Genomic DNA, 25,227 nt, shown 5'->3' on the forward strand with positions numbered 1-25,227 from the left:
ATGAAAGAGAAATTTTTTTTATCTTTAATTTTTTTAATCTGAGGATTAAAGTAAATCATCATCCGTTATAACTATTAAGTCAAAAGCAAATAATTGGTTGTGAAAAAAATAACTCTTTTAAAAATATTTTTAGAATAATAACTTCCTTTTGTTTACTAATGTATACAAATCAATCATTTGAAAAAAGAAAAAAGTAATCAAAACCTGGATTGTCGTAATCCAAACTCTTTCTGCTTCCTCAAAGCCTTCAGCAAATTCAGAAAAAGTTCACCAATTTCTTAATTTTTACTAATGAAACATCACACTCGTGTTGTGTTTCAAGCACACCCTAGATAACATAAGCAAAAACATACACAACAACTATTTCAGGAAAAAACAAATTTGTACGCTTCTGTTTGGCCACAGAGGGAAACAAACACAAACTACCCCAGTTTTGAATTTTTATAGGTACAGGGAAACGCCTAGTTTTAAAACATAAACAGTTTTTATGATTATATCTGTATTTGTTTGAGCTATGATACGATATTTATATATAAAAATATACACTAGAGACTTTATTATAAATTCAAAATTTCAGTGTCTGATTTAAGGTGTCATTAATATGGTTGAGTTGTTTTCTTTGGTTTTGAATTTTTGGTGTAGTTGAAGGTAAAGTGGGACCAGTGCTTACATGTATCTGATCTGGATTTGGTGCCTTATCGGTTATCACTTTATTTGATTTATGGTATCATATTACGTTGTATCAGTTATTACATAACTTAAAGACCACGTATGTGTGTATTTCTCTTCAATGTTGGTAGCTTAATTCTTTCACTTCTTTGCTTTTAGTACCTTTTCAATTAATAAAAACGCCAATCCAACAAGTTTGCACCCATGAAAAAAGTGCATCAACCTACCCAATCCCCATTAATATAAGATATTTGTGGATAGACAACATGAGTTATTCAAATTTTTTTAAGATTTCTAAATAGGTTATATCCTTTTGTTTCCGTGACTTGCAAAACGGATATATTTTACTATCATGTATCTAACACACTCAATGAAAATGCCACGATAATCTCCTTCGAGAAGAAAAGTGCGAAAATATTATTAAACATATATAATAAATAATGAATTTACGAGAAATAATTCTCGTCATTGTTGAGGTATTTTTCAATTAATATATTTCTCCATAAAGGAAAACATTTTCAAAAATGTGATCAATATTGTCGAATTAGACATTATTATCATTTCATTAAAAAGGTGTTCTCGAACCATTTTAGATTAAATCACATGATCTAAGATCCATGTATAAGACATTTCATGTGACATGTAATAACCTAAGTCTCATTTTATACATATCATAAGCATTGGTTTACATAAAGTATTTACAAGTTTCACTCATGGGAAACCTTTTAGTTTAGCTCATATGCCCATCATGTTTGGAAGTATATCAATTTTCTCATAACAAAAAGTAATAAAACGTGTTTCCGAAAGCTTTTCGATTAGGAACCAAGTTTTTTTTTTTTTCTAAAGGATAAGCTTTTAAAGCTCTCAAATGCAATTATAGATTTGTACGCTTATGATAGAGATCAAGGCCTTGATTTTAGTTTCCAAAAGGTATTTTAAGTTTTTAAAACTAAAAAACATTATTAGATCCTTTTTTTTCTCACATGTATTTTGAAAAATATTTCTAGTATTGAAATGCTAAACCTAAGAAACCATATTATGGAATGATTTTCGTGCAATTGATTTGTGTTGATATTTCATGTATAATTTAATTTGGAAAAATAAAACTTTTCTTAATGGCAAATTTGCTTTCAAAATCTACACTGAAGGTTGGAAAACAAATTTAAAAAAAAAAAACGATGTATTTCAAACAATCTCCCAAGCAGCTGTTAATATCAGCACTTAGCACTGCACATGAGGTTTATTTTCAGCTGGTTATCAGGGTTTTTCAATATATTTATTGATGAAGTTAATATTTTAGCTAGTTAATGGGACCTTGCAATGTATTAAAGGTAGTTTTGAATGTTTGGTATGAATTAAATTAGTCGGCATCACCAATTTAATCCTGAGACTTTTACCTTAAAAGTGAACCACTAAAATTAAAGTGTGAGCATCTTCACCTCAATCTCATAATGGAACAACGGTGTTTGATACAACACAACACAACGTATTCCTACCCAAGATCACGTTGACGTACTCTGGGCTTTTGAAACATTTTACAGTTCACTTATATAATTGCATCAGCAAGCCATCAACATTACCAAAGATGAAATCTTCTCATTATTTGTGTAGTGTTCAACACTTACACTGTTAGATTCAATTTAAGAAAACCAAGCCCAAATTCCTTGAAGGACCCAGACACCAATGTGAGGCTCAATATGTGCTTAGTTTGCACCACATGCTGCTCCCTATTGGTTGGCATGGAGCTACAACACTTTCAAAATACTTATTCATTTACAAATTGATTGATAGAATTATGTAAAACAGTAGGATGCAGAATCTTTACTTGGTTATGCAAATCCATGAACCAGAGTTCAACTTATTTGCTTGGAACCGAACCAGCCTTTAATTCTCACATTGGGCATGTTTAGATGGTCCAATTGAACTACTTTGGACAACAATCAAATGCTTTAAGAGGATACAGTACTTTTTGAACTAAAACAATTTAATGGATTAACTGATAGCTTTTATTTATTTAAATGTTATTTTGTTCGTGTTGTGATATGCTAACTCTGTGAAGTATAAGCAATGTACATACATTATTGTTCATGTCCCTGGCTTCTATTCATAATTAGATGACAGATATGTAATTATTCTGAAAAAATGCACTAGAGAATCAAAATCAAACAGACATAGTGAAGAGAAACAAAAGATAAATAAAAATAATTAATCATAGTTGGCTGGTTAGTATCGGACTGATTTGGCAACCTCAAAAAAATGTGCAACATTCTCCTCAGGCGTACCTACTTTAATTCCATGACCAAGATTCAAGATATGTTTCCCTCTACCTGCTTTTTTCACAGTATCATTTATCCTATCAGTGATGAAATCTTTGGAACCAAAAAGAACACCAGGGTCCACATTTCCCTGGACAGCTATATTTGGTCCCAGTCGCCTCCTACCATCAGCCATATCCACTGTCCAATCCAAGCTAATTACATCCACCCCTGTCAAGGCTAGTCTTTCAAGCAAGCCCCCAGATCCACTAGCATACAGGATTAAGGGGAGATTTGGATGGCTTTTCTTCACAGTATCAATAATCTGCTTCAAGTAAGGCAAACTGAATTCTTCAAAATCCACTGGACTAAGCTCTGTTGCCCATGAATCAAAGATCTGAACAGCTTGAGCTCCATTATCAGCTTGGTATTGAATGTATCTTGCCATTGACGTTGTAAACTTTTGCAGTAAAGCGTGCAGGATCTGTGGAGAAATCACAGTTTTATAGTGAAACGAGATAAAGAAATAGTGCAAATTTTATTATCGATTAATTACCCTCTTAGCTGGTATTAAGAACTGATTTCTAATCGTAATGAACAAATTTCATTTTGGAAATGCACACACAAAATAGAGTAGAAGAAAAACCTAAACAGATATGGTAACATGAACCGTGCTAACTTCTTTCCATTTCAACCAGAACTAATTTTCTAACTAATGACCAACTTAAGGATTTGCTGATTATCTGGATTGATCAGTATATCTCAGGATACAAAATGCTGAAAAAGAAAACGATTTAAAACATAAGAATGTGAGTGAGTTTCCATGGGCAACAACTTTAGTGAGCTTGAATGATAAGGGAAGATGGCTGAAGATTACCTTGGATTCAGAGAAAGCTAATCTTTTTATTTTTGAGAAGTTTTTAGATGAACCACCTTCAACCACATATGATGCCAGAGTAAACGGTGCCCCCACAAAACCAAGAACTGCAGCTGTATCATTCACCTGCAATCAACAGTTCAGCATTCATTGAATGATATGGGAAAACATTAGAGCATAATACATCAATAGGACACAGAATAATGATAAAGCAACAATAACAAGATATTTGGGTCTCCATGAAGCTCCATTCTCTACTACTACATAAAACAACTTTATAATACAAACGGGAAATGAAGATTAACCCAGTATATTAATACCACCAGCAAGGTTTACAGTTCAATAAAATATATAATTCTGAGTTTTCAATATTATATGTTCCCCCTAGTACCACGTGACGTATGCCTAATCACCTCTTCTCCATCATTCCATGCTATTACAGCCCCCAACCAATTAACATTCTTAAAATACAGAGAATTCCTTTTTAATCACATAAATATACAGAATTTCCTGTCTTCTGGTATTGGACAAAACATGCATGCTTCAGCTATAAAAAGGAAGTGGGGTGTAAAACGAACAAAAGCAGAAATGCAACGGAACATAGGACCAGTCAGACCTCTTTCCTCAATATTGTCAGTGCTTCACCAACGTATGGAACTGACTCTTCAGGAACAAACTCTCTCACTTGATTGACCTGGGCATCTGTGTGAATAGGATCAAATATGACAGGACCCTTACCCTTCACAATATCAAAGGGTATATTCATTCCAGAAAGTGGGGTAAGAATGTCTGAGAATAAAATCACCTGTCACAGAATCAGTGCCCAGCAAATTATTAATGGCAACAAAATCATAATCAATACATTAAAAATGTGATAACATAGATATATTAATGAGTGCCAGAGTGTTATCTTACTCCATCGGGCTTGAAAACATGCCATGGTTGCAGGGAAATTTCCACCACAAGATCGACATTTTCAGATCTTTCACGGAATGAAGGATATTTCTCACATATGGTTTGGTAACTCTGGTTAATAAAAATCGGCAAATTAGATTCATTTTCTGTAAAGAAGACATACTCACCAAACTCAATTCATGAAGAACAAGAACCCAACTAGTTTTAGGTTTAGTAACATAAATCATGATAGTTGTTGGACTTAAATCTACAATTGAAGCAGATAACCATGGATCATAAACAATTCAAACAAATTCTTGGGCTAAGATCATCATAAAAAAGTCCAGAAAATTTCTGAAATGGAGATAAACTTTGGAAACTGTAGACACTCCGCTAGCTATGTTTAGTTTCAGAGGAGGCGTGTAACTAAAAAGTGACAGAGTTAACAAAAACACACCCTTTAACACCTGCTTGTTTGGATAAACTTATCCATAAGTACTTATTACAAGAAAAAAATAAGAAGAAAAAATGAATCAGCTTCTGGCAACCTTAAATTAGTGTAAACAAAAGTTAATTTGTACAAATTTTCTCAAAGTCAAGATAACACCACTGCACAAACAATTTCACAATATACAGAAATTTATGACACCAAATACCAAACTAGGATGCCCTAAACCTTCAATTAAGTTTTACGTAGGCCATAAATCACAAAAAGCTGCATGAACCTGCCTTCATGTACCTCCCTGCTTGCCTCATGAGCCAAACCGGTGGTCTTTCAACTTCTACCCCACGAACTGCATTAAGCAAAAGCGGTTCAGCAGCAGCTGTAGATTTTGGTTCAGCAACGGTTCCTGCACAAGATTTCCAGAACTCATAAACAAAATCCATTAATCAGATAACAAAGTTCAAGAATGGGTTTGGAGCTTTGACCAGAAACGACGAGACGACTGCATTTTCGCACGGAATTGAAAAAGTAATAACGATAACATTTAGTTCATAGCAAAATAGAAGGAATAAAAAAACCTCAACTACGAGTTCAGGGATATTAAAATATAACAAAAAAATAAATAAAAATCGGTAGCATTTAAATGGGGGGCAAAAGTTAAAGGTCAACGATGTGTTATCTGGGTCTTGGTGGAAAGCTGAAAATGTCGAGAAGAACAATGAAATTGCACAATAAATGCCCTGAAAATGAAAAACCCTAATAAGTGGATCGTAATAAAGATAATACCTTGGAGGGTGCAGGAAATTGAGGTGGTTGATTTGGAGGGAAAAACACAAGTTGGTTTTCTGGGTATGAAAGAAGTGAAGGCGGTGTTGACGCACAACATTTTTGAATTGAATTGCAGAGTGAAGTGGAGCTGAAAAGTTGTATGTCAGAGAAATTGAAGTTTGAAGGATGTGATATGGTTAGGGAAGAAAGGAAAGATAAGGAAATGAATGAGATCAGCAATGGAGAGTTGATTCACCAATTGCAATCCTCAATTTGTTGCGCTTTTGCCATGTCACCAACTTCTCCATGGAATTTTCTGACAGTACACACACTCCCCTTCCACCTATGCTATATCAAACTTCTTTGTAATAAAATGTAAATAAGCACATGTACAATTACCTAACCAAATAAAAGCAAACAAAGGATAAATTCTGTTTTTCTTTTCCTTTAATTTATAATAGGCGACTTTCGTATTAGAAAAAAAATGTAACTTTTAGTTTCATTTTTTAATTTGCAAATGTTTATTTAGTGTATACTTTAATTAATTACTTTAATCCTTAAGTTGGATAAGAATTAAAAGTAAATGTATACAAAATTAAAGATTTTGTAAAATTTGAAAACTTCAATTGCAAAATAATGGAGAAAAAAAATTATACATCGTATCTAAAAGGGATGAATATAAAAATAGAGTATGCTAATTGGTGTTCGATGAATCAATAATTTTTTTATTTATTAAAGTTAGGACTTTTAAGTTGGAGGTTGATTGAAAATCACGTAAGAGCACTTTTATAAAAACAATATCTTTAATTTTCTTGATAAATATTGGACCTAAATATAATTAAAGTATTAGACTTAAATACTAGAATCTTTATTTCATCAACATATTTTAGTTCGGTATGTCTAACTCATCAAATTAACAGACCAAAAGTGAAGTAATCCGCCTACAGACTATTTTTATTTATTTTTTTATTTTTTTAAATAAAAAAACTATTTTTTTCTATATTATATTATTATATAAATGTAAATATACAATATTATTATAATTTAAATACACTTATAAATTAAATTTCAATTATTAGTTACAATAATACAATTTAACATGCAAATATAATTATTTTAATTTATTCAATTAAATATGTGAATTGATAAATTAAGCTAAAAAATATTTATATAATTAAATATACTATAAATATTTATTTAAAGTATATATAAGTAAATTTTATACAAAAATATAAAAACGGGCCTTTTTAAATGGTGGGATAAGTTGCAATTTCAACCCGTTTTTCAATGGTGAAGTAGCCCGGTCCAACTCCTTTTTAATGAACCAAGAGCTGTGCAGGCCAAAACGGGCCGGCTATAGTTCATTTATTTTGAATTGCTTTCCAGTTCTATTTTTAAACCAACTAAATTTACTTTCGCGCTGTTGTTAATAAGTAAATTCATCAAACCGTTATTTAGATAAAAGTATTTAGGGACTAGTAATATTATACAAAATTTAGAAGCAGATAGGTTATTGAAAACAGAGCAAAGTTTGGGAGATTTTATAAGATGGAAAATCGTGTTTGGAAGAGAAAATGCTGATGAGTTTACTTATGAAATTGGAACTTTGGTTTATATGAAAGAAACAACAATGGTTGTTGTTGGCTTCATCATTATCTTTCTACAATTGTTTTTTTAACTAGGATTTGATGCGGCTAATCCAAATTATTTAAGTGCCAAAGTATCTAATTTCTTTTAAGTTGAATCCCCTCTCAATCTTATGCTGAGGGAAGTTGTGACCATTTGTTCTTGATTCCAAACATACCAAAAGAAAAGGATAATAAGTGAAAACAAAAATGAAATTGAAATAAAACATAGGGGGTGAAAAATCAGATCGAACTGATCGCAATTTTATTGGATATAAAAAAAATTACGAGCTCATAACTATTTAATTACAAGGAAATTTAGCAAAAGGAGGAAAATGTATTAAAAAATGGTGTCTATTGTAAGTTTCCTTTTGGGAGGAGTTTTCTCTATGATCTGCTTCTGCAGGTCCATAAATGAAGAACCCCTGTTGGCAAATAGTCTTCGCAAGTTGATCACAGAAAGTTCACTGAAGTTACCAACGGTAAGATCAGCCTGCCCAAGATCATACCTGCAGGTTTTCAACATCGATCAGTTTCTAAATATTAAACGAATAATTTCATCAGAAAATTTAAATTACTGAAAAGTATAACTGTTTGCATATGAAAAACACTAAATTGGAAATGTGCATTTCTTAAACCTTTCGTCAAATCTTATTTTGGTACAACATCCTATGTTATTATGCATAAATGTGAATTACTCACGCAGGATGAGCTCCAATTAATGCTACAGCCATCATTGTACAGTTGTGCGCCGCAGTTACTCCTCTAGGATCATCTTCAAAAACCACACACTTGGAAGGTTTACGATCCAACTGCAGGGAATAGGCAAACAGGTCAATAGCTAGCATAATATTGTAATAAGAATGAGAATTTTACGAAAGACTTGCAGGATATTAAAAAACCCTAAATATAATAGCAATGCTACATCTAAACATTCCCATATTTATTTGCACTTTGGACCTTTAGCATTTATCGTGAGCACACAATTAGCAACGATGATTCCAGAATTTTTCATGTTCTACTAAGATGATTTTAGGATCTTAATGTAAAAAAAGAATAAAATACACAAGATATCACCCCACAAAATTAAAGCAAAGGCACTCAACGTTTCAACCTTTTAAAACTAAAATACCACTCAACCTATGTAGTAAATGTTAAAAAACCATAGTATATGTAGTAATAGAATAGTAATAGTTTCAAGGCAGAATCATTTCATCAAAATTGAATCATATGGATAATCTGTACCTTGACAGCAGCAGACAGAAATCTATGAGCTATTGACTCCATTCCATCCTCCTCTGTCACAATTGCCTGCAAATAAAATGAGACAATCAGCAAGTGGAAAAGTTTAATCATGTCGAGTTATTCATAATATTACTTACTATATCTACCACATAAAATAGGTCAAAATATAGCCATAAATGGCCAAGTTATCAAATTGGGGTTACCCACAAAATGAAGGTTTGTATCCCTAATTCCCTCAAGAGGAACATTAGCACAACACTATGATCGGGGGTAACAGTCACGTAAGTTCCACAACATAGAAGTGAAGGAACAATATGGATTGTAACCAACATGGATTTTACCCAATAATAGTGCCTTAATAGCATTCGTCCTCCCTGTAATGGATCTAGAGCATGAATTGCAGCAAAAACAAACTGCTTGTTTTCTTAATTAAAGAATGTGTGAACAGTATTTTTCAAAATCTATTGACCATGAGTCAAACTGCAAATGAAGCTACACAGTATTTATAATTGTCCATGACAGCCTGAGAGAAATAAGACCTGGCAGTCTTCCCGTATAACCATATTTCAAGCAAAATTAGTTATGCATACCACTGATTTTTTTCAATTGGAGAAACAAGGCAAAAATTGATTTCTTGTAAACTATTCTTAAAACCAACCTGGAAATACTTGCTGAGCCCCATTCGCTCCAAAATCTCTAACATATTTCTTCTATCAAGGCTTGAAACCACAGCACAGGGGATGCGAGCTGTATATACTGCTTCCAACCAGTCTTCGAGGCCATCTATTGGTTTGGCAAGCTGAACAAAGTTACAAGCAAGAAATGTCAGGTTTTATCCCACTGAATCCTCAACAAAAGCCATTAGAATAAATCAAGGCAACTTACTCGGAGAAGATTATCATAATATATCTGAGAAAACCTCAACTTTAGCCTATTCAGCTCCTCCTCTGCATTATCTGATACAAAAAACTGCAAATGAAGGGAGGATAATCAGCGAAGAAAAATGTTCAGAACAATGTTTTAGACTTCTAATGATGATGCTATCTCTAAAGAAAGCATGTCTTCATAATTGAAAGCCTGTGTAAACCAACAAACCACAAGAAAAAGGCAAACTAACCTTACGCAACACATAATCAGCACCTGTATAAAACACTAATTTGTGCATCTCACCTTCTTCCGGAATATCCTTTCCTGCATATGATAATCACAGTTATCAATGTCAGACAATAGCATGCAGAAGTCAATTCAAGAAACGCTATGGTGCGATAGTCCATAGTAGGATGACTATTATTATGAGTTCTTTAGGTTTAATTACTCATTTGGTTCTTGTACCATCACAATCTTTACATTTTAGCCCATAAACCTAGAAACTACTCATTTTAAAACCCTAAACCCTAATTCTAAACAACAGGGACTAAAACCAATTAAAAACTATTTTTTCAAAAAGACTAAATGAGTCATTTTCAGTATAGGGACTAAAGCATAAAGATTGTGTAGGTAAAAGAACCACGTGAGTATTTATATGTATATAAATACTCAGAATTCATGACATGTTCATAATTAAAATAAAAAGTCATAGGTCTCTAAAGCAAAACATACATGTAAAACAAAATTCAAAAGATATTCATATTTCAAATACAAGACATATTAAACATTCAATGAAAAGTGAAGATAGGTGTTGTACATAGAAAACAACGCATAAGGTTGAGTGTGCTAAAGTGGCGCAAGGAAGGTACTATGTGTTGCTTCCAAAAAAGTCCCTATGAACAGAGACATTAGGGTCCTTCTAGAGAGCTACTTATGGGGTTTTAATTTTGAAAGCCGAAATGTATAGATGTAATAATAGTAACAATGATAAAGAAGACTTGGATATAGAATATCATTATTATTCCTATCTTTTATTATTAAATATCAATGTTTTTAATTTTGAGTAAATTTTATCATTTCTTAGAATCTATCCCTGTCCTCTCTCTTTCTCTCTCTCTCTCTCTCTCTATTTATATATCTATGTGTGTGTGTGTGTATGTGTGTATGTATGTAGTATACATTAAATAAACCATACAAAAATTAAATAAAGAAAAAACAACTATCACGATATACCATATATTGCTATGGCATTTTTGCAGTTGGATGGTACAGGCTAATATATGAGATTTAAAACACTGGGACTGTTGGTGAAGAGTAATAAAATAGGTTAATAGTGAGCACCACCGGAGACATTGTTGGAGAAGAGTGGGAGTTCTTTGCACAAAAAGAGGTAAAGGTGAGCGGTGTTTGTTACACTGTTGGTGTAACAGAAGCATGGAAACTAAAGCAAATTTTGGTATTCAAGAGGTTTCTGTTATTTAAAAAGTTCGTAGTTACTCAAGTAATTTAAAAATAATGGCTGCCAGGGACGGTTATGCCACAGCAGTTTTTCAAAAAATTTTGCAACAATCTTCCGCACTAACCATTAACATCTACCAATAATGAAGAGGAGACATTATAAACAACAATTGATGAGTTGATAATGTAAAATTCTAATTTAAAAGATCTTCCTTTTCTTGCTACTAATTTGTGTTCCCAAATAGATATATATCAACTGAATATCTAAACTTAAAGAAAGGAATGATTATTTATTAGTTTTTTTATTAGTTGCTCCATTATTTAATGGAGAACGTGTCCTTTTGTTTCTATTTTATACCATCCGTCTAAAAGACCATGCATCTTTGAAGATTATCCCATCTAAAGCTCCAAAGTAATGAAGTATAACAATTAACATACCTTCTTCAAAGGCCAGCTGCTCCCACGCCTTCCTTTTTACAGCTCGAGTACCAGCCTGAAATGAAGTGCATGCATTTATCAGGGAATCGATTTAAATGAACCGGTTGCATGATATTAAGTGAGTGTAAGGTCCTGCACTATTTTTCCCAAAACTTGGTCATAGCAGTCATTCCCACATGCAATTACCAACCAGAAATTAGTAAATACATATCTTCAGCGTAATTGCAATAAATTTCATAAACTAACTACCATTATTTAACCCTTTAAAACATGATAAAAAATACTATAGTAAAGACAATGTTCTAGAATCGTTTATTCTAACCCAGAAAAGGAGAAGAAAAGAAAAAATTATAATAAAACATACAAACTTGAGCTAAAAGTACTTACCACCACATTGTCCCAAGAGAAAATTAGACCATAAGCTTCATCTGGCTTCATTGCATACCGTATGCGGTGAAGAAAGCCATCTTGCAATTTGTCATTCAAATAGTCCTATTTTCAAATAGAATTGTCAACCTTCAGTCATAAATTACACTATACTAGCATCACATAAGTACAAAGAGGCAAGGAAGTAAAATCTGAAGAGAAACTAGAAATTTCTATGATGACAAGAAATTTCTTACCACATCAACTTTTAATGGTCCATCCGTCCTAAAAGTCTCAAAGCCTTCCCCATATTCAGCTCCAATAGCCTGGAAGGAAACAACGAATTAGAAAAGTTACAATCACTTTAAATTGATAAACACACTGTTCCAACAAAATTTTGTACTATAGACAGGAAATGAAAAGTGTAAATATAAAAGACCTGCCCTATGAAAACGAAATAAAAAGTAGCTATAAAACAATAACCTTTTTCATAACAAACATGCTCTGGTAAACAATTTAAGTACTCGTTGGATAAATCTTACAGAAGAAGAGCTTGTGAGTATTGAGTACTTGGGCACGTAGGTAAACATCAAGGGCATACTGAATACGTGCTTATCATATAAGCAACTATGCTTAAGTTGTTAGAACTGACGCGGAGGAAATTGGATTAAATTGTTTTTATATACGCTGTACGATATTTTCTAAGTCATTACAGACATCATAAGCTATGTTAATAAGGTCATTCAAACTCTTGCACAAGTGTTTATGTCATAATATAAGACCAATTAAGTTGCAGATATCCTCTTTCAAATAAACCCTTATTCCAATACTCTTGTCAAATAAGAGCTCATTCATACGCTTTACAAATAACCTAATAAACTCATTTTTTGTAACTTCAGTGAGAACCCTAATAAATTAAGTTCAAGAACGGAAAACCACTTTCAGAGGCCGAAATAAACTCCTTAAACACACCGTATATCCAAAAACATAAAACACTATTTAACCGGTGCTCGAAGTGCTAGCCAGACGTAAAAGAAAAACCCTGAATCTCGATTAGGTGTAGAACATTAGGAAAAAAAATGGATACGATGATTTTTAAAACACTTGAGAATTAACATGAAATGAGTAGAATCGATACCTCCTCCACGAAAAGCTTATTGGGTGTGAATTGCAGCCCATTCACAGAGCCAAATTCATCGGACTTAGAACTGCAACGAGCAATTAGCCGATTCTTAACCAAACCCGAACGCTTTAAATTCTGAAAATTCCAAAAGAAAAATAAGAACTCACATAAACAAAATAGCAGTAAATACATACGTGAATATACGTGGAGAGAAGCAGAGAGAGAGAGGGGAAATCGCATACTGTGAGGTGGGGAGGAAAAGGAGAGGGTTGAAGGCGATAAGGGTGTGTTGGAGGAATTGCATGAGTAGAAGCTATGGAATTTGCGAAAGTGGTGAAGTCCATGGTTTTGGGATAAACGGCAGCAACGTTAATGTTACGGAAGCAGAAGAGAGGGGAAGAAGATGATGACGACGATGTTTTGTTTCAGTCTTTATATGATTTGTGTCTGTTCCCAATCCAAATCCTAATGTTTTAAATTCTGATCCTAAGCCACCTTCCGCCTCTCAATTTTGCACCCTCCTGGATTTTCCTTTGTTTCCTGCTTTTCTACTCACGTGACATCTCACGTGCTCCACTTCTTCACCGGATAAGAAAATGATCTTCTTTTTTTTTTTTTCAAAATAGCACTGTTACTCTTTTTATTTTCCCACTTAACATACTGTTTCTAATATTTGCGGCAGTAACACCCTTTTAAATTAGTTCAGAATTCAGTTTTTGGAAAACTGAATTTCGTTATTTGAAAAATCGAATTTTGACCTTCATGTTGAAAATGATTTGGAAAACGGTCAGAATTTAATTTTTGAGAAACCGAATTTTGAATTACATTTTTTTTTCATTTTTATTAAATTTGTTTTAATTAAGAGGGAAGGAAAACATATTTTAAAATGTAGTAACTGATTTAATATTTTGAAATAATTAAATATTTAAAAATATATAATTATATTTTTAAATAAATTAAGTTTTTTATTATTTGACATGCAAAATGTATATATAAGTAAAAGTTATATTTTGAAAATAAAAAAATAAATAATAGATTGAAATTTATTTGTGGAAGGAGAAAAATATTTAATTGTATAATAATTCAAACTAAAAATAATTATTTAAAACTGCACACATTAAATTTTAATATCAAATTTTAACTACAATTATGGATGCCTAATTTATAAACTTTCAACCAAAACAAAATAATAATCAAATCTTTTTTACAATCAACAACAACTTTTCAATCAATTATTTATTTCTCTATTTTAACATATAATTTTTAATAATCACATTTCAAATCAACTTAATTTATTTCAAAATATAATGGGTTAAACATGTTTTTGGTCCCTCAAGTTTCAATAAATTTTGAAATTAGTCCATCATTAAAACTTTATACCAATTTAGTCATTAATCATTCAAAATGCGTGAATTTAGTTCTTTTAATCAAATTTTGTTAAGTTTATTTGACGTTTCAAGCACATTTTATAATAGTATTTAAGTTAACATTGAAGCAAAAATATGTCAAATAATGTAAATAATTTAAATACTATCATGAAATGCGCTTGAAACGTTATATAAACTTAACAAGATTTGATTAAAATGACTAAATTCACGCATTTTGAAAGATGAAGGACTAAATTGGTCAGAATTTTTGAGAAGGGACTAATTCCAAATTTCGCTGAAACTTGAAGGACCAAAAACATATTTAACCCAAATGTAATTATATATTTTCAATATTTAATTATTCTAAAAAGTTACATTAATTCCTACAATTTTTTACTAAATTAATTTATTATAATTCCTACAATTAATTTTTTCTTTTTCTATAAAAAATAAAACTAAACAAATAAAAAATTAAATTTTAGTTTTCTTAGAAGAAAACGAAAATTAAAAAAAAATCCAGAATTCAGTTTTCCAGAAACTGAATCTGACTGGTTTTTTGATAATTTAAAAAAAAAAGTGAGAATTCGATTTTTCAGGAACCGAATTTTAATCATTTTCAGAAGTGTAGTAGATCGGTAAATAAAAGATAGAGTATCTATTTGATCGATTATTTTTGGATACGTGCTACTGCAGAAGAAAAATTCATAAGAAAGCAACTATTTTCATTGCTATCATTACCCAATTGCTTTAATATTGTTTATTTTACTTTTATTCCTTTTATATGATTTATTTATCTTAACTTTATTATATTTGGCGCATACTGCATCAAACTTTTCAATTTTCCATCGACCAGAAATGACACACACAAAAACAAACTATGTATTTTCTTTCTTTCAAAAGATGTTATTTTGATTTCGCCGTATTTTCTATATTTTTTCATCCCAATATCTACCCATTACAAATTGTGAAAATTTAAAATTTTGATGATTAAATGGGTTAAGACAAAAAAAGATCATAAAATAAAAAAAAATAACTGAGTGATAAAATGTACAATTTTCTTTTTAAATTTACGAATACCATATTTTTTAGTATAACATAATTTGATTATGGACTAAGAAGGTTACTTTTCTCCTATTATAAAAATATAAAAATAATTAAATAGAAATAGATGAGTTTTCGTAATAAAACTCAAATATATATTTTAAAATGAGAAATTTTTAATTTTGATCCTTATAAAAAGTTTCATTCTTTTAGTCTTTTTAAAACTTAAAAAATCATTTTTTTTAATTTCTAGTATTATATAACATTGGTTAATTGCTTCTGTTAAAAAAAATAGTATTCAAGGTTAAGCAAAAAAAATAATCATGATATGACACCGCAGTGTTGTAATATAATATAAATATGTGACACTGCAAAATAGTACTTAAAATTCATAAAATAACTATTATTTAAAAACTAATATTCCGGACTAAAATTAGTACTTTTTTAATTTAAAAAGGATAAAAATAAAAAATTATATTTTACAAAAACTAAAACAAAAGTTTATACATTTTCATAACGAGTAGAAATAGTTATTTTAAATTTTTACAGAGGTTTAAAAAACTATAAACACTAAAATCAAGATTCACTAATCTTACCGCAACTAAAATGTATTTAAGATTTAATAATAATAATTACTATTATTAAAAAATTAAACAATCTAAAACAATAACTTTCTAATTTTTTATCTTTCATATCATATCTCTTCAACCAAAGAATATCTCCACTCAACTTCTACTCTTTTTCTTTTCTGTTTTTTTTTTTCATTAATTTCTTAAATCTATGTCAAATATATCATTTCAGTCACTGGCAATAAAATAAAATAGAAAAAATAAAATAAAGTAACTGTTTTTAATGATTCCTATGAGGACTGATATTAAATTAAAAACCTAATGACATTTTTATAATTAAAAAATAAAAAACAAAAAAAAAAAGACATGGAATACCAACTATAGTGGACAAAGAAATGTACCCCGCTCAACATAGAAAAATGCAAGGAACAGTCCGGTCACTATTAAATACTATATTGTTGATTAATATTTATTGAAAATGTAAATTATATGAATTTTGTTCTTAGTTTAACATTTTTTAATTAATTTTAACAAGTATGAAAGAGTGTGTTAAGAAAATAAAAGCGTTTTTCAACATTTCTGAATCAACAATTATTAAACTTATATACTGATACAAACCAGGTGCTAGAACATACTTCTAATAATAAAATCTTCAAATATGATCCAACTTTGACTCTATGCATCCAAGCAAGCAAAATAATATAATGTACTAGCTCCATCAAAGCTAGCTACAGAATTACAAACCAATCACTCAAACAACATATTTTACAAAACCAGACATAACATGAACCAATAAAGAATGACATGGGAACATAAAGATGCACCAGCATGGGGATTGAGGATCGAAATTTATGTCCTTTTCTTGTTTGGTTTTGTCAATGGGGGGAGTGATATTTGAATGAATCCAAATTTCTTCCTCTGTGGCATGAACTGCTTCTGATTGCTCCCATCTTTCTCAGGCTTTGTTGGAAGAGTTAGATCTTCCCTCAATGCTTCAAGCATTTGACTTAACGCCACCTTTTGTCTTTCAGTGTGCTCTTCCATTTCCTTTCTTGTAGCATGTCCTTCGGGAACCTGTTTTCTGCTAAGTACATCTCTCATAGAAATTGTGGGTCTTAATGTTGCCTTTGGAGTTGACCTGGTTACATCATCATGCACAGAATCTTCACAGATTCCACCATGATTAAGCTTGTTACAATAAATAGTGTTATACCTTCTAAGATCATCCTCTGGAATCCATCTCCTCAGAGCCTCTTCAACAGCATGTTGCTTTTTGTTTGCAGATTCAACTCTGTTTAAAGCATCTGTCAAGACTTTTTTGCTGTGTAGAACTTCCTCGGTTGCTTCCTCCAACTTCTTCAAAATACTCAGTTTAGAAACTTTTGTTTCGTCAATTTGAAACCTTGCATCTATTACCTTCTTCAAAGTTGACTCCTCTGGTATCTGAGCCTTGGAGTTTAGGGGAGAACGATCTCCAAAAGCAAAAGTGACTTTCTCAGGCTCTGGCAGAACATATCCTGAAGATCTGTCAGCATTAGATAGAGCCTTGATTTCAGCAAGAGCAATAGCTTCTGCTGCTTTTGCAGCTTCTTCCATCTTTTTAGCAGCGAGCCACCTCATCTCAGCAGTCTTAACACTGAATCCATATTCTTCATACACACTTAAGGGTTTTGAAGGTTCAGATCTTCTAGTTTCAACCATTCTATTGCACTGTCCGGAATCAGAATTGAGATTTCTTACAGTATTAGTAGGGTTACCTGAGCCACATTCTACATGAGATGCTGCTGGATTTAGTTTTGTCTGCTCTTGGACCCTCTCCAGAGCAGAAACTGCTGCAAACTTTGATGCTAGCTTTTCCCGTGTCCTCTCCAGAAAAATTTTCTCTTTCTTCATCTTCTTATTCAAAGACTCAACAGAGGATTGTATAACCCCAAGTTCATTTATAGTTTTGCCTAAATTCAACTTGGCTTGCTTCAACTCCATTAGGATCATATCAGGTGATGATGACATGATAGAGCACGGGCTTGGAATTTGCATCATCTGTTCTTGATTATTCAGATTGTTTCCACAATTTTCCTTATCCATTTCCTTAATAATGGGAGTTCCAACTTGTTCATATGAATTTACATCTCGTGATGCAAAACATTTCATAGCCTCTTTTTGCAATTGCTGCTTCAAGTCCTCCACAATTCTCTTAGTAGCTCCCAGTTCTTCCAGCACGTCAAGAGTTTCAAGTTCTTTCACAATCAAATCCTTTTCCAACTCTGCTGCCTGTTCCTCCACTTTCTTTATATCAAAATCTTCAATGCTGTTCTGCTAATGATAATCTTCTTCTACATCAGAAAGTAAACTAACACACAGGGCATGTATCATGAATGTACAAAGAACTATCCTACTTAAAACACATTAGTAATCTACTAACCTTGCAACCAAATTTCTCTACCAAATAATTAAAGCATCTCATTGTCTTCTAACATTAATAAATAAAGGAGTAGAACTTAGATCCAAAATGCTTATAAGTTTTTTTCTCTTTGCATTATTCTTTAACTAGAATACCAGTTTTGGTATTTCGCGTAATAAAAACTTGTTAAAAAAATACTACAATTTCTCAGTGTTTACTCAAAAATTTGAATCTGCATTGTAGTCCTGCTGCATTGTAGTCCACAATTTTCTAACTTTAAGGTACATTAAAAGAATCTGAAGGTGTATGCACGTTATTTAAGTCCTACATCTAATTATTTATTGTTAATTTTATCTTTAGACATGTATTCTCATATATTCATATTATACTAAAATCACGTCTCACATCACATTCAAAATTGGATAAAAATGAATGATGAATATTAGTTTTAGGAACTCCTTTAGTTTTGTTAATTCTTCGTATTGAAGTGCAATGAATTACAATCTAAAAAACTAATTTAGGCATTTATCAATTGAATTGAACATCAGAAATACTTAGGCATCTTCATTTATGTTTTGTCAAAATGACAAAATATGCTCAACAACCTAGTGTTAAGAAGAAAAAATGAAATAATTCAGAGCAATATAAAATTAGTGTATAAGTAAAAAATCATCTTGTAAAACACAAATACAAAAATTCATTTTAATAGGATTTATTCAGAACTTATATATCAATTGATGCACGATTAATCTAGTTTAATTAATAATTTTGAATTTAAGTTTTGAACATTCAACCAACCACTTCGATTACTCTAGTAAGAACTTTGCTAAAATGAAAAAATAGAAAACGAGTCCAAGGTGCAGAAAAATAGAACCAAAACACTTACAAAAAACGGTATCCAAGGCCCGCTACCTCCAAAACGGGTCACGGCCTCTTTAACCGACCCAAACGGCGGTGACGTGTCAATCTCCGCTCGGAAATTCACTCTCCGAATTCCGCACGACCCGATTCCGCCATGGCTCCCCGCCTCGGGTCTGACTTCCCTTATGGCGGGCGTTCCGGGCACCCCATCGGCGGCGGCGGCGGCGTCTCGAGTTTCTGCCATTTCGACGAAAACAAGAAAAGCGTAGGAACGCAAACGCGGGCTTCAGAGAAGAAGCATGGAAAAAACCCAGACGCGAAAAGGTTGTTTCTTTGTGGAAGCTTGGACTTCCGCGAAGAACCCATTGCGGAATTTATGCAATCCGAGGATGATGGAAATGGAAGGAGGGGCGTGATGATTATGTCGCGTGGCCGAGTCGCGACTCGGTGAGCCAAACGGGTAAAGGAAAAGAGGAAAGGGTTGCAGAGGACGCTTTTGCGAGGGACCTTTTCCTTTTTCCGTTGAATGATAGGGTGGGGCTGAGAACCATGGGTTATGGTGGTGCGCTTTAAGGTGGTTGGTTGGTGCGAGTGATAACCAATGAGGGAGTGACACGTCATAAGGATATTGAGGTCGTTGTGTTGGTGATTGACTGGGAGCGTGATTGGCGCAGAAAAGCGTTGTGATTGACTTTTTAGCGGGGAAAAGGTTTGAAGTGGTACCGAACGAAACGACGACGTTTCGGTCGACCCACCAGCACTAACTCGCTTTGGTTACTGCTACGATTAGTTTCAGTAGTGCGCACGCAGTAAAAGCATTCCCAATTGCCATGGCTACAGTGAAATTGTTGCTTTAAGAAAAGTTTTTAGATTTTTATGCTTAAAATAGAGTACCCAGGATTCAGTGCATATAGGTAAAGTTAAATCTATGCAAACACGTCCTGGGTCTAACAACAACAGATACTTTTAAACAGAACAAATTTTAAATAGTTTTCTTATGAATTAAAAATAGATTCTATACAAGTTAATTTGAATAATTTCTACCATATCAATTTTTTAAATTCTTAATTTTATTTTATAATATTTAAAAAATCTCAAAAACACTTACGAAAAATACTTATCGAAAACATATTTATCTCTCTCATTCATGACTAATAATATCTCTTACCTATTTTTTAAATAAGATATTCTAGACATTATTATTAACTTTAATATTTCAGTTATCACATTAAAATTTTTTAAAAATAAACAAATGCAAAGTACGGAAAGTCACTAAACTCAGGTTAAAAATTATACTACGAAAATATAAACAAACTATATCGATTATAAAAAAAAATCTAAATAAATATAGAGATAGAATATTAAATTACTTATATTATCCTTTAAAGTTCACTGATCAGTACAATACTTTTTTAAAAAGTAAATGAGATATGTCTTAACTATTTTAAACAACTATATAGTTCTATTTCTATTTGAATATTTTTAAGCATTTCTTTTATTATGAAATATGACTAGATAATATAAATATCTAGCATATAATGAAAATAGTACTTTTCTAAAATAAAAACAAGTGTTAACTAAAGCTCTTTATATAAGCTTAAATATTTTAAAGCACTTGCTAAACTAATCAGTTTTAATATGTTTTTAAGAACAAATAAAAGTTATTTTTAAATAAGCTAAATTTGACACAATAATGTGTTCAGTTAACAATTTAAAAAGGCATTAAACATGACAGCTTTAAAAAAATAAAAGTTTTTAAACATATCATTATTTTATTTATCAAAATGTTCTCACGTACTTGCTAAATATGTCAAAAAGATAAATATGGATTTCAAGAAATATATGTGACTAATATGTCACTAATCCTTTAAATCATATCTAACTGATATTTTTTATAAAAAATCATATCTAAATACATTCCGATAAAAAAAAATAAACATATAAGTAACATATCCATTATAAAAATCAAAATAACAATTTTTATCTCATTTCTGTTTTGCCGTGTAACTACCATTTTTGCATGCCTCCATAATTATAAAACCTCATTACCCAAAAAAAGAATCTATAAAACCAACTTATAGATAGAGTAATTATTCAGTAAAGTTCTCGTTAAAATGGTAAATTTATTATTCAAAATTTCCAAAAAGGGATGGGTCTAAAACTTCGGACATAATAAATTGAGATTCAAATATCTAGAGAGAAGTTTACGAATAACATTAGAATAGAAAAAAAAAAACTGTAATTAATCAGTACTTATGATTCATCATTTTATTTCCTCAGTTTTTTTTAAAAAAATCGTGTATTCAGTTAGAAAAAAGATACGTTATATTTTATACTGTGTATCAATTTAATATTTATTTTTATATCGGTACATTTTGTTTTAAAATAATAAGATACGATACATATTACCTGTATATTAAAAAATATATAAAAATTATTAAAAACATGATAAATATTATTATTATTGTGTAAATCTAAATTAAAATCAAATGTATTGAACATTTTTAAAATACAAATTTATAAATTATTATTATTATTGATAAATATCAATAAAATATATTAAAATATTAGAAATATGAATACATGATATAAGTATACATATTATCTGTATATTAAAAATTATATAAAAATTATTAAAAACATGATAAATATTATTATTATTGTGTAAATCTAAATTAAAATCAAATGTATTGAACATTTTTAAAATACAAATTTATAAATTATTATTATTATTGATAAATATCGATAAAATATATTAAAATATTAGAAATATGAATACATGATATAAGTATTAGTGCCAATGGATCATAGGTTATATACTATCGGTAATATCCTTTTAATATTACCGATATTTGAATCTCAAATTTCTTAAAATCTTAAACTATTGGATCCTTTTATTAACAATTATATGGTGTGAATAAATATACATTTTTATGAATTAACGCGTGACAGCTTATACAGTTGTTCCATATACTACCAAACTTTTCATTATGAGAGTGCAAAAGAATCGCATCTTGATGCTCAATGATGATAAATCATCACTTAAGAAGTCTCTAATAATTAGTTTACCATTTTTTCCCACTTAGTAAGAGAAACATGAATCGAACACGTTTTACCAAAGCAGAGAAAATAATTTAAGTAGGTAACGTGCATAACAAAATAAAAAAGATATTATTATAACCTCTTCATCATAATTGTCATGATTAGCTCTTTCAGCGGGGAAAAGGAAAATGCATGCAGTGTTGCAAGTTGGCTGGCCAAGAAAATAAATATTTGATAATTTGATTAGATTTGCATGAAGTTGATTGGGAGATAAAGAACCTTGTCCTTTATTGAATTTAAATATTATTTACTTTAATGGTATACTATATACTTTCGGATCTTAGGACTGAGTGCTCACTACTAGGTCAAAAATTATATCAATTAGTTAAGGCGCAACTCTTTTTATTTAGGAGTGTAACACAAGCCCAAGTGTCACGATTTATTCGATTGTGACCTGACCAGCTGGCCTCCGCCACAGGACAATTGTGCAACCCACAACAACCTTCCCCTTAACAATTGTCCACTACGAATCGAACTCATGACCTTGGCTCTGATACCAATTGTTAGGTTATGAATATTAAACCGATCATGAGATGCATCAAATCATCGATATAATCAATTATTTTCAAATATTAAGAGCAGTTCCTAATATAATAGTAGAATGTGGAAGTGTACCTAAACAATAATTAGGAACACAATATAGATGAAAAATTATACTTGATTAATGAAAGATTTAGAAGTTGTTTACGTGTGAAATGATACTGCTCTCTTTTCTGGTAGGAGGTTATCCAAGAACGTATCTTACAAATGTGATATTACTTCGTCTCATAAAACTGACTAATGGGATATCAATTTTATATCCTTACAAGTAGAGACGAAAGACATCTCAACAAGTTCTTAAATACTTAAGTTCATCACACTGTTCGTTGAACAATCCAACCCGAATAGTTCATGATAAACCCAATATATATTATCCATAAATTAATAACAATTGTGCAATATAATTGATATTTATAAATAATATAATTTATTAATTAATGTTAATCTACAATAATAATAAAATAGAAAATAATAATTTTATAAAATAAAACGTTTAGATTGTATTGAGGTTTTTTTTTTTTTTTTAAGTTTGTCTTATGATGTAACTCAATGCAATGTATTATGAACAAGTTAATTAGTAATGGTGAGTGATGATTTTCAGGAATTTTTTCTTATTTTTTCAACTTTTATGGCTATTAAAATTAAATTGAGATGTTGGGAAACGACATGGAATATCGTAATATTTATTGAAAGCTATAATTATTGGTGCTTTTAATTTGGATAACTGAAAATGAACTTTATCACTTGTATAGTGAAGAGAAACTTAACTCCGAATTCAAATATGTATCATGGTCTATTGCTCTATGTTTAATGTAAATCTTATTCCAAATACTCTTTTAAAGTTTTACAATTTAAAACAAGTAATATAAATATAAATGTTTTAGAATGACTACTAAAAAGCCTTAAAGTTTTATATTTTGAGTATTTTTTTATTATTATAAACCGAAATTTAAAAATAAAGTTTCCATTATAAAATAAACCAAACCAATTACATACACATGTATGAATATAAAATAATAATGTCATGCCACTCTTTTATGGGTAGCCTATGTTCGACTAATCTTCACCAACCCATTATAGGTAGTTCTTTCTGCATCTCCATATTTTTTTTCTTCCATCCTTATACATAAAATCTTAACTATTCATTTTTTCATCTTAGCTAATGTAATTTAAAAAAACATGTAAAAGAATGATTTTTAAATTACATAACTTGAAAGTTAAAACTAACTTTAGAAGTTATTTGATTTTTGAATTACGCAATTTAATTATTTTTTTAACTTTTGAATTATATAATTTTAATGTTTTTCTAAATAATGATTTTAATCCAAAAATCATTTTTAACTTCCAGATTACTTAATTTGAAATTTAAAATATGTTTTTGGATTATACAATAAAAAAAATAAAATGAGAAATGTTTTATATGAGATATAGAAAAAAAATCACAGCCTTACAAAAGAGCTTTTCAGCCTTTTTATATATAAGTTGTCATTAGGAAATTTCTTTCTATGCTTCCAAGATTTTTTCTGCCTTTCCAAAAAATTTTTAAAACTTAAAAATATTTTTTATCATTAGAGAAAAAATATATAAATTGCACTCCCAAATTTAATTCAGGTAAAAGTGTTTCTGGAAGTCAACATCCGATAAAAAATTTGAATTTCTGGATGTGAAAAAATATATATTTCAAGTTATATTTGGGCCTTTTTCATATTTTAGTCATCGTTTATAGCTTTAAGGCTACTGCTTCCCGCACTCCATTTTTTCTCTGAAACACCTATCTCAAGTTTATTGTCAAATATAAACTCATGCAGTAGTGCAAGTGAAACATTAAAACAGTAATATTATTGATGCAATATTTGTATTATGTTTTTTAAATTTTGTTTATGAAGACTGGTTCACAAATTAGTGAATTAAATATCATGCAAGACAGACCAACAAAATTAACTAACAATTCTTTTACTGGTCGATCCAATCAAACATGATTTTTTACTGGGAGTCTATCCATATTACTAACTAAATCCAAAGACACTTCTCATCTTTTTTATGCCTTTAAAAACAATCCAAAACCCTCAACAAAAACTGATTTAGTTGAGTTCAATAAAACAATCCATGATAGTTAAAAGAAAGACCAAAATAACAATAATAAAGCGATGAAGAAAGCTACTACGTTTGTCGATTATATGATTTTGAATATCATGGGATTAGGTTAGCATTAATTGATGATGCTGGGCACAGTACAGCGTCAAAATTGTAACATGGGAATTTTCAGAAGTAAACATTTGATATTCCAGCTGCCACATAATTAATGCTTGTCGCGCA

General features: G+C 30.6%; 3 protein-coding genes across 3 annotated transcripts; all 3 read right to left on the minus strand.

The window, feature by feature from the left end:
• Nucleotides 1-2,767: 2,767 nt before the first annotated feature.
• Nucleotides 2,768-6,191, minus strand: LOC114164330 (uroporphyrinogen decarboxylase). The gene is made up of 6 exons (XM_028048968.1): nucleotides 5,927-6,191; nucleotides 5,425-5,546; nucleotides 4,717-4,827; nucleotides 4,418-4,606; nucleotides 3,802-3,927; nucleotides 2,768-3,408 (listed from the first exon to the last, which is right to left on the minus strand). The coding sequence occupies exons 1-6, from the start codon at nucleotides 6,024-6,026 to the stop codon at nucleotides 2,893-2,895; spliced, it is 1,164 nt and encodes a 387-aa protein (XP_027904769.1). The 5' UTR covers nucleotides 6,027-6,191; the 3' UTR covers nucleotides 2,768-2,892.
• A 1,578-nt stretch (nucleotides 6,192-7,769) lies between these two features.
• LOC114173934 (5-amino-6-(5-phospho-D-ribitylamino)uracil phosphatase, chloroplastic) lies at nucleotides 7,770-13,559 on the minus strand. Its single transcript, XM_028058625.1, has 11 exons — nucleotides 13,273-13,559; nucleotides 13,046-13,165; nucleotides 12,165-12,233; nucleotides 11,929-12,033; nucleotides 11,542-11,596; nucleotides 9,896-9,969; nucleotides 9,664-9,747; nucleotides 9,437-9,577; nucleotides 8,779-8,844; nucleotides 8,236-8,345; nucleotides 7,770-8,042 (listed from the first exon to the last, which is right to left on the minus strand). Exons 1-11 carry the CDS (start codon nucleotides 13,372-13,374, stop codon nucleotides 7,874-7,876), a joined length of 1,095 nt encoding a protein of 364 aa, XP_027914426.1. The 5' UTR covers nucleotides 13,375-13,559; the 3' UTR covers nucleotides 7,770-7,873.
• A 3,014-nt stretch (nucleotides 13,560-16,573) lies between these two features.
• LOC114186341 (WEB family protein At2g40480) lies at nucleotides 16,574-19,803 on the minus strand. Its single transcript, XM_028074413.1, has 2 exons — nucleotides 19,295-19,803; nucleotides 16,574-18,320 (listed from the first exon to the last, which is right to left on the minus strand). The coding sequence occupies exons 1-2, from the start codon at nucleotides 19,511-19,513 to the stop codon at nucleotides 16,857-16,859; spliced, it is 1,683 nt and encodes a 560-aa protein (XP_027930214.1). The 5' UTR covers nucleotides 19,514-19,803; the 3' UTR covers nucleotides 16,574-16,856.
• Nucleotides 19,804-25,227: the final 5,424 nt, after the last annotated feature.

This window comes from Vigna unguiculata, chromosome 1 (assembly GCF_004118075.2).
Source record: "Vigna unguiculata cultivar IT97K-499-35 chromosome 1, ASM411807v1, whole genome shotgun sequence".
In the NCBI taxonomy this organism is placed as follows: Eukaryota; Viridiplantae; Streptophyta; class Magnoliopsida; order Fabales; family Fabaceae; genus Vigna; species Vigna unguiculata.

Bases quoted from the DNA above. Each gene is read 5' to 3' on its own strand.
- LOC114173934 (XM_028058625.1), bottom strand. From the start codon at position 13,374: ATGGACTTCACCACTTTCGCAAATTCCATAGCTTCTACTCATGCAATT. The intron at 8,845-9,436 runs GTTGGTTTTAAG...TTTTATTTGCAG, and splicing joins GGCTCAGCAAGTATTTCCAG to GCAATTGTGACAGAGGAGGA. The intron at 8,043-8,235 runs GTGAGTAATTCA...GAAAACCTGCAG, and splicing joins TTAATTGGAGCTCATCCTGC to GTATGATCTTGGGCAGGCTG.
- LOC114186341 (XM_028074413.1), bottom strand. From the start codon at position 19,513: ATGGCAGAAACTCGAGACGCCGCCGCCGCCGCCGATGGGGTGCCCGGA. The intron at 18,321-19,294 runs GTAAGTGTTTTG...TATCATTAGCAG, and splicing joins GGCCTTGGATACCGTTTTTT to AACAGCATTGAAGATTTTGA.
- LOC114164330 (XM_028048968.1), bottom strand. From the start codon at position 6,026: ATGTTGTGCGTCAACACCGCCTTCACTTCTTTCATACCCAGAAAACCA. The intron at 4,607-4,716 runs GTAAGATAACAC...ATTCTGTGACAG, and splicing joins ATGTTTTCAAGCCCGATGGA to GTGATTTTATTCTCAGACAT. The intron at 3,409-3,801 runs GTAATCTTCAGC...ATTTCTCCACAG, and splicing joins TAGCTTTCTCTGAATCCAAG to ATCCTGCACGCTTTACTGCA.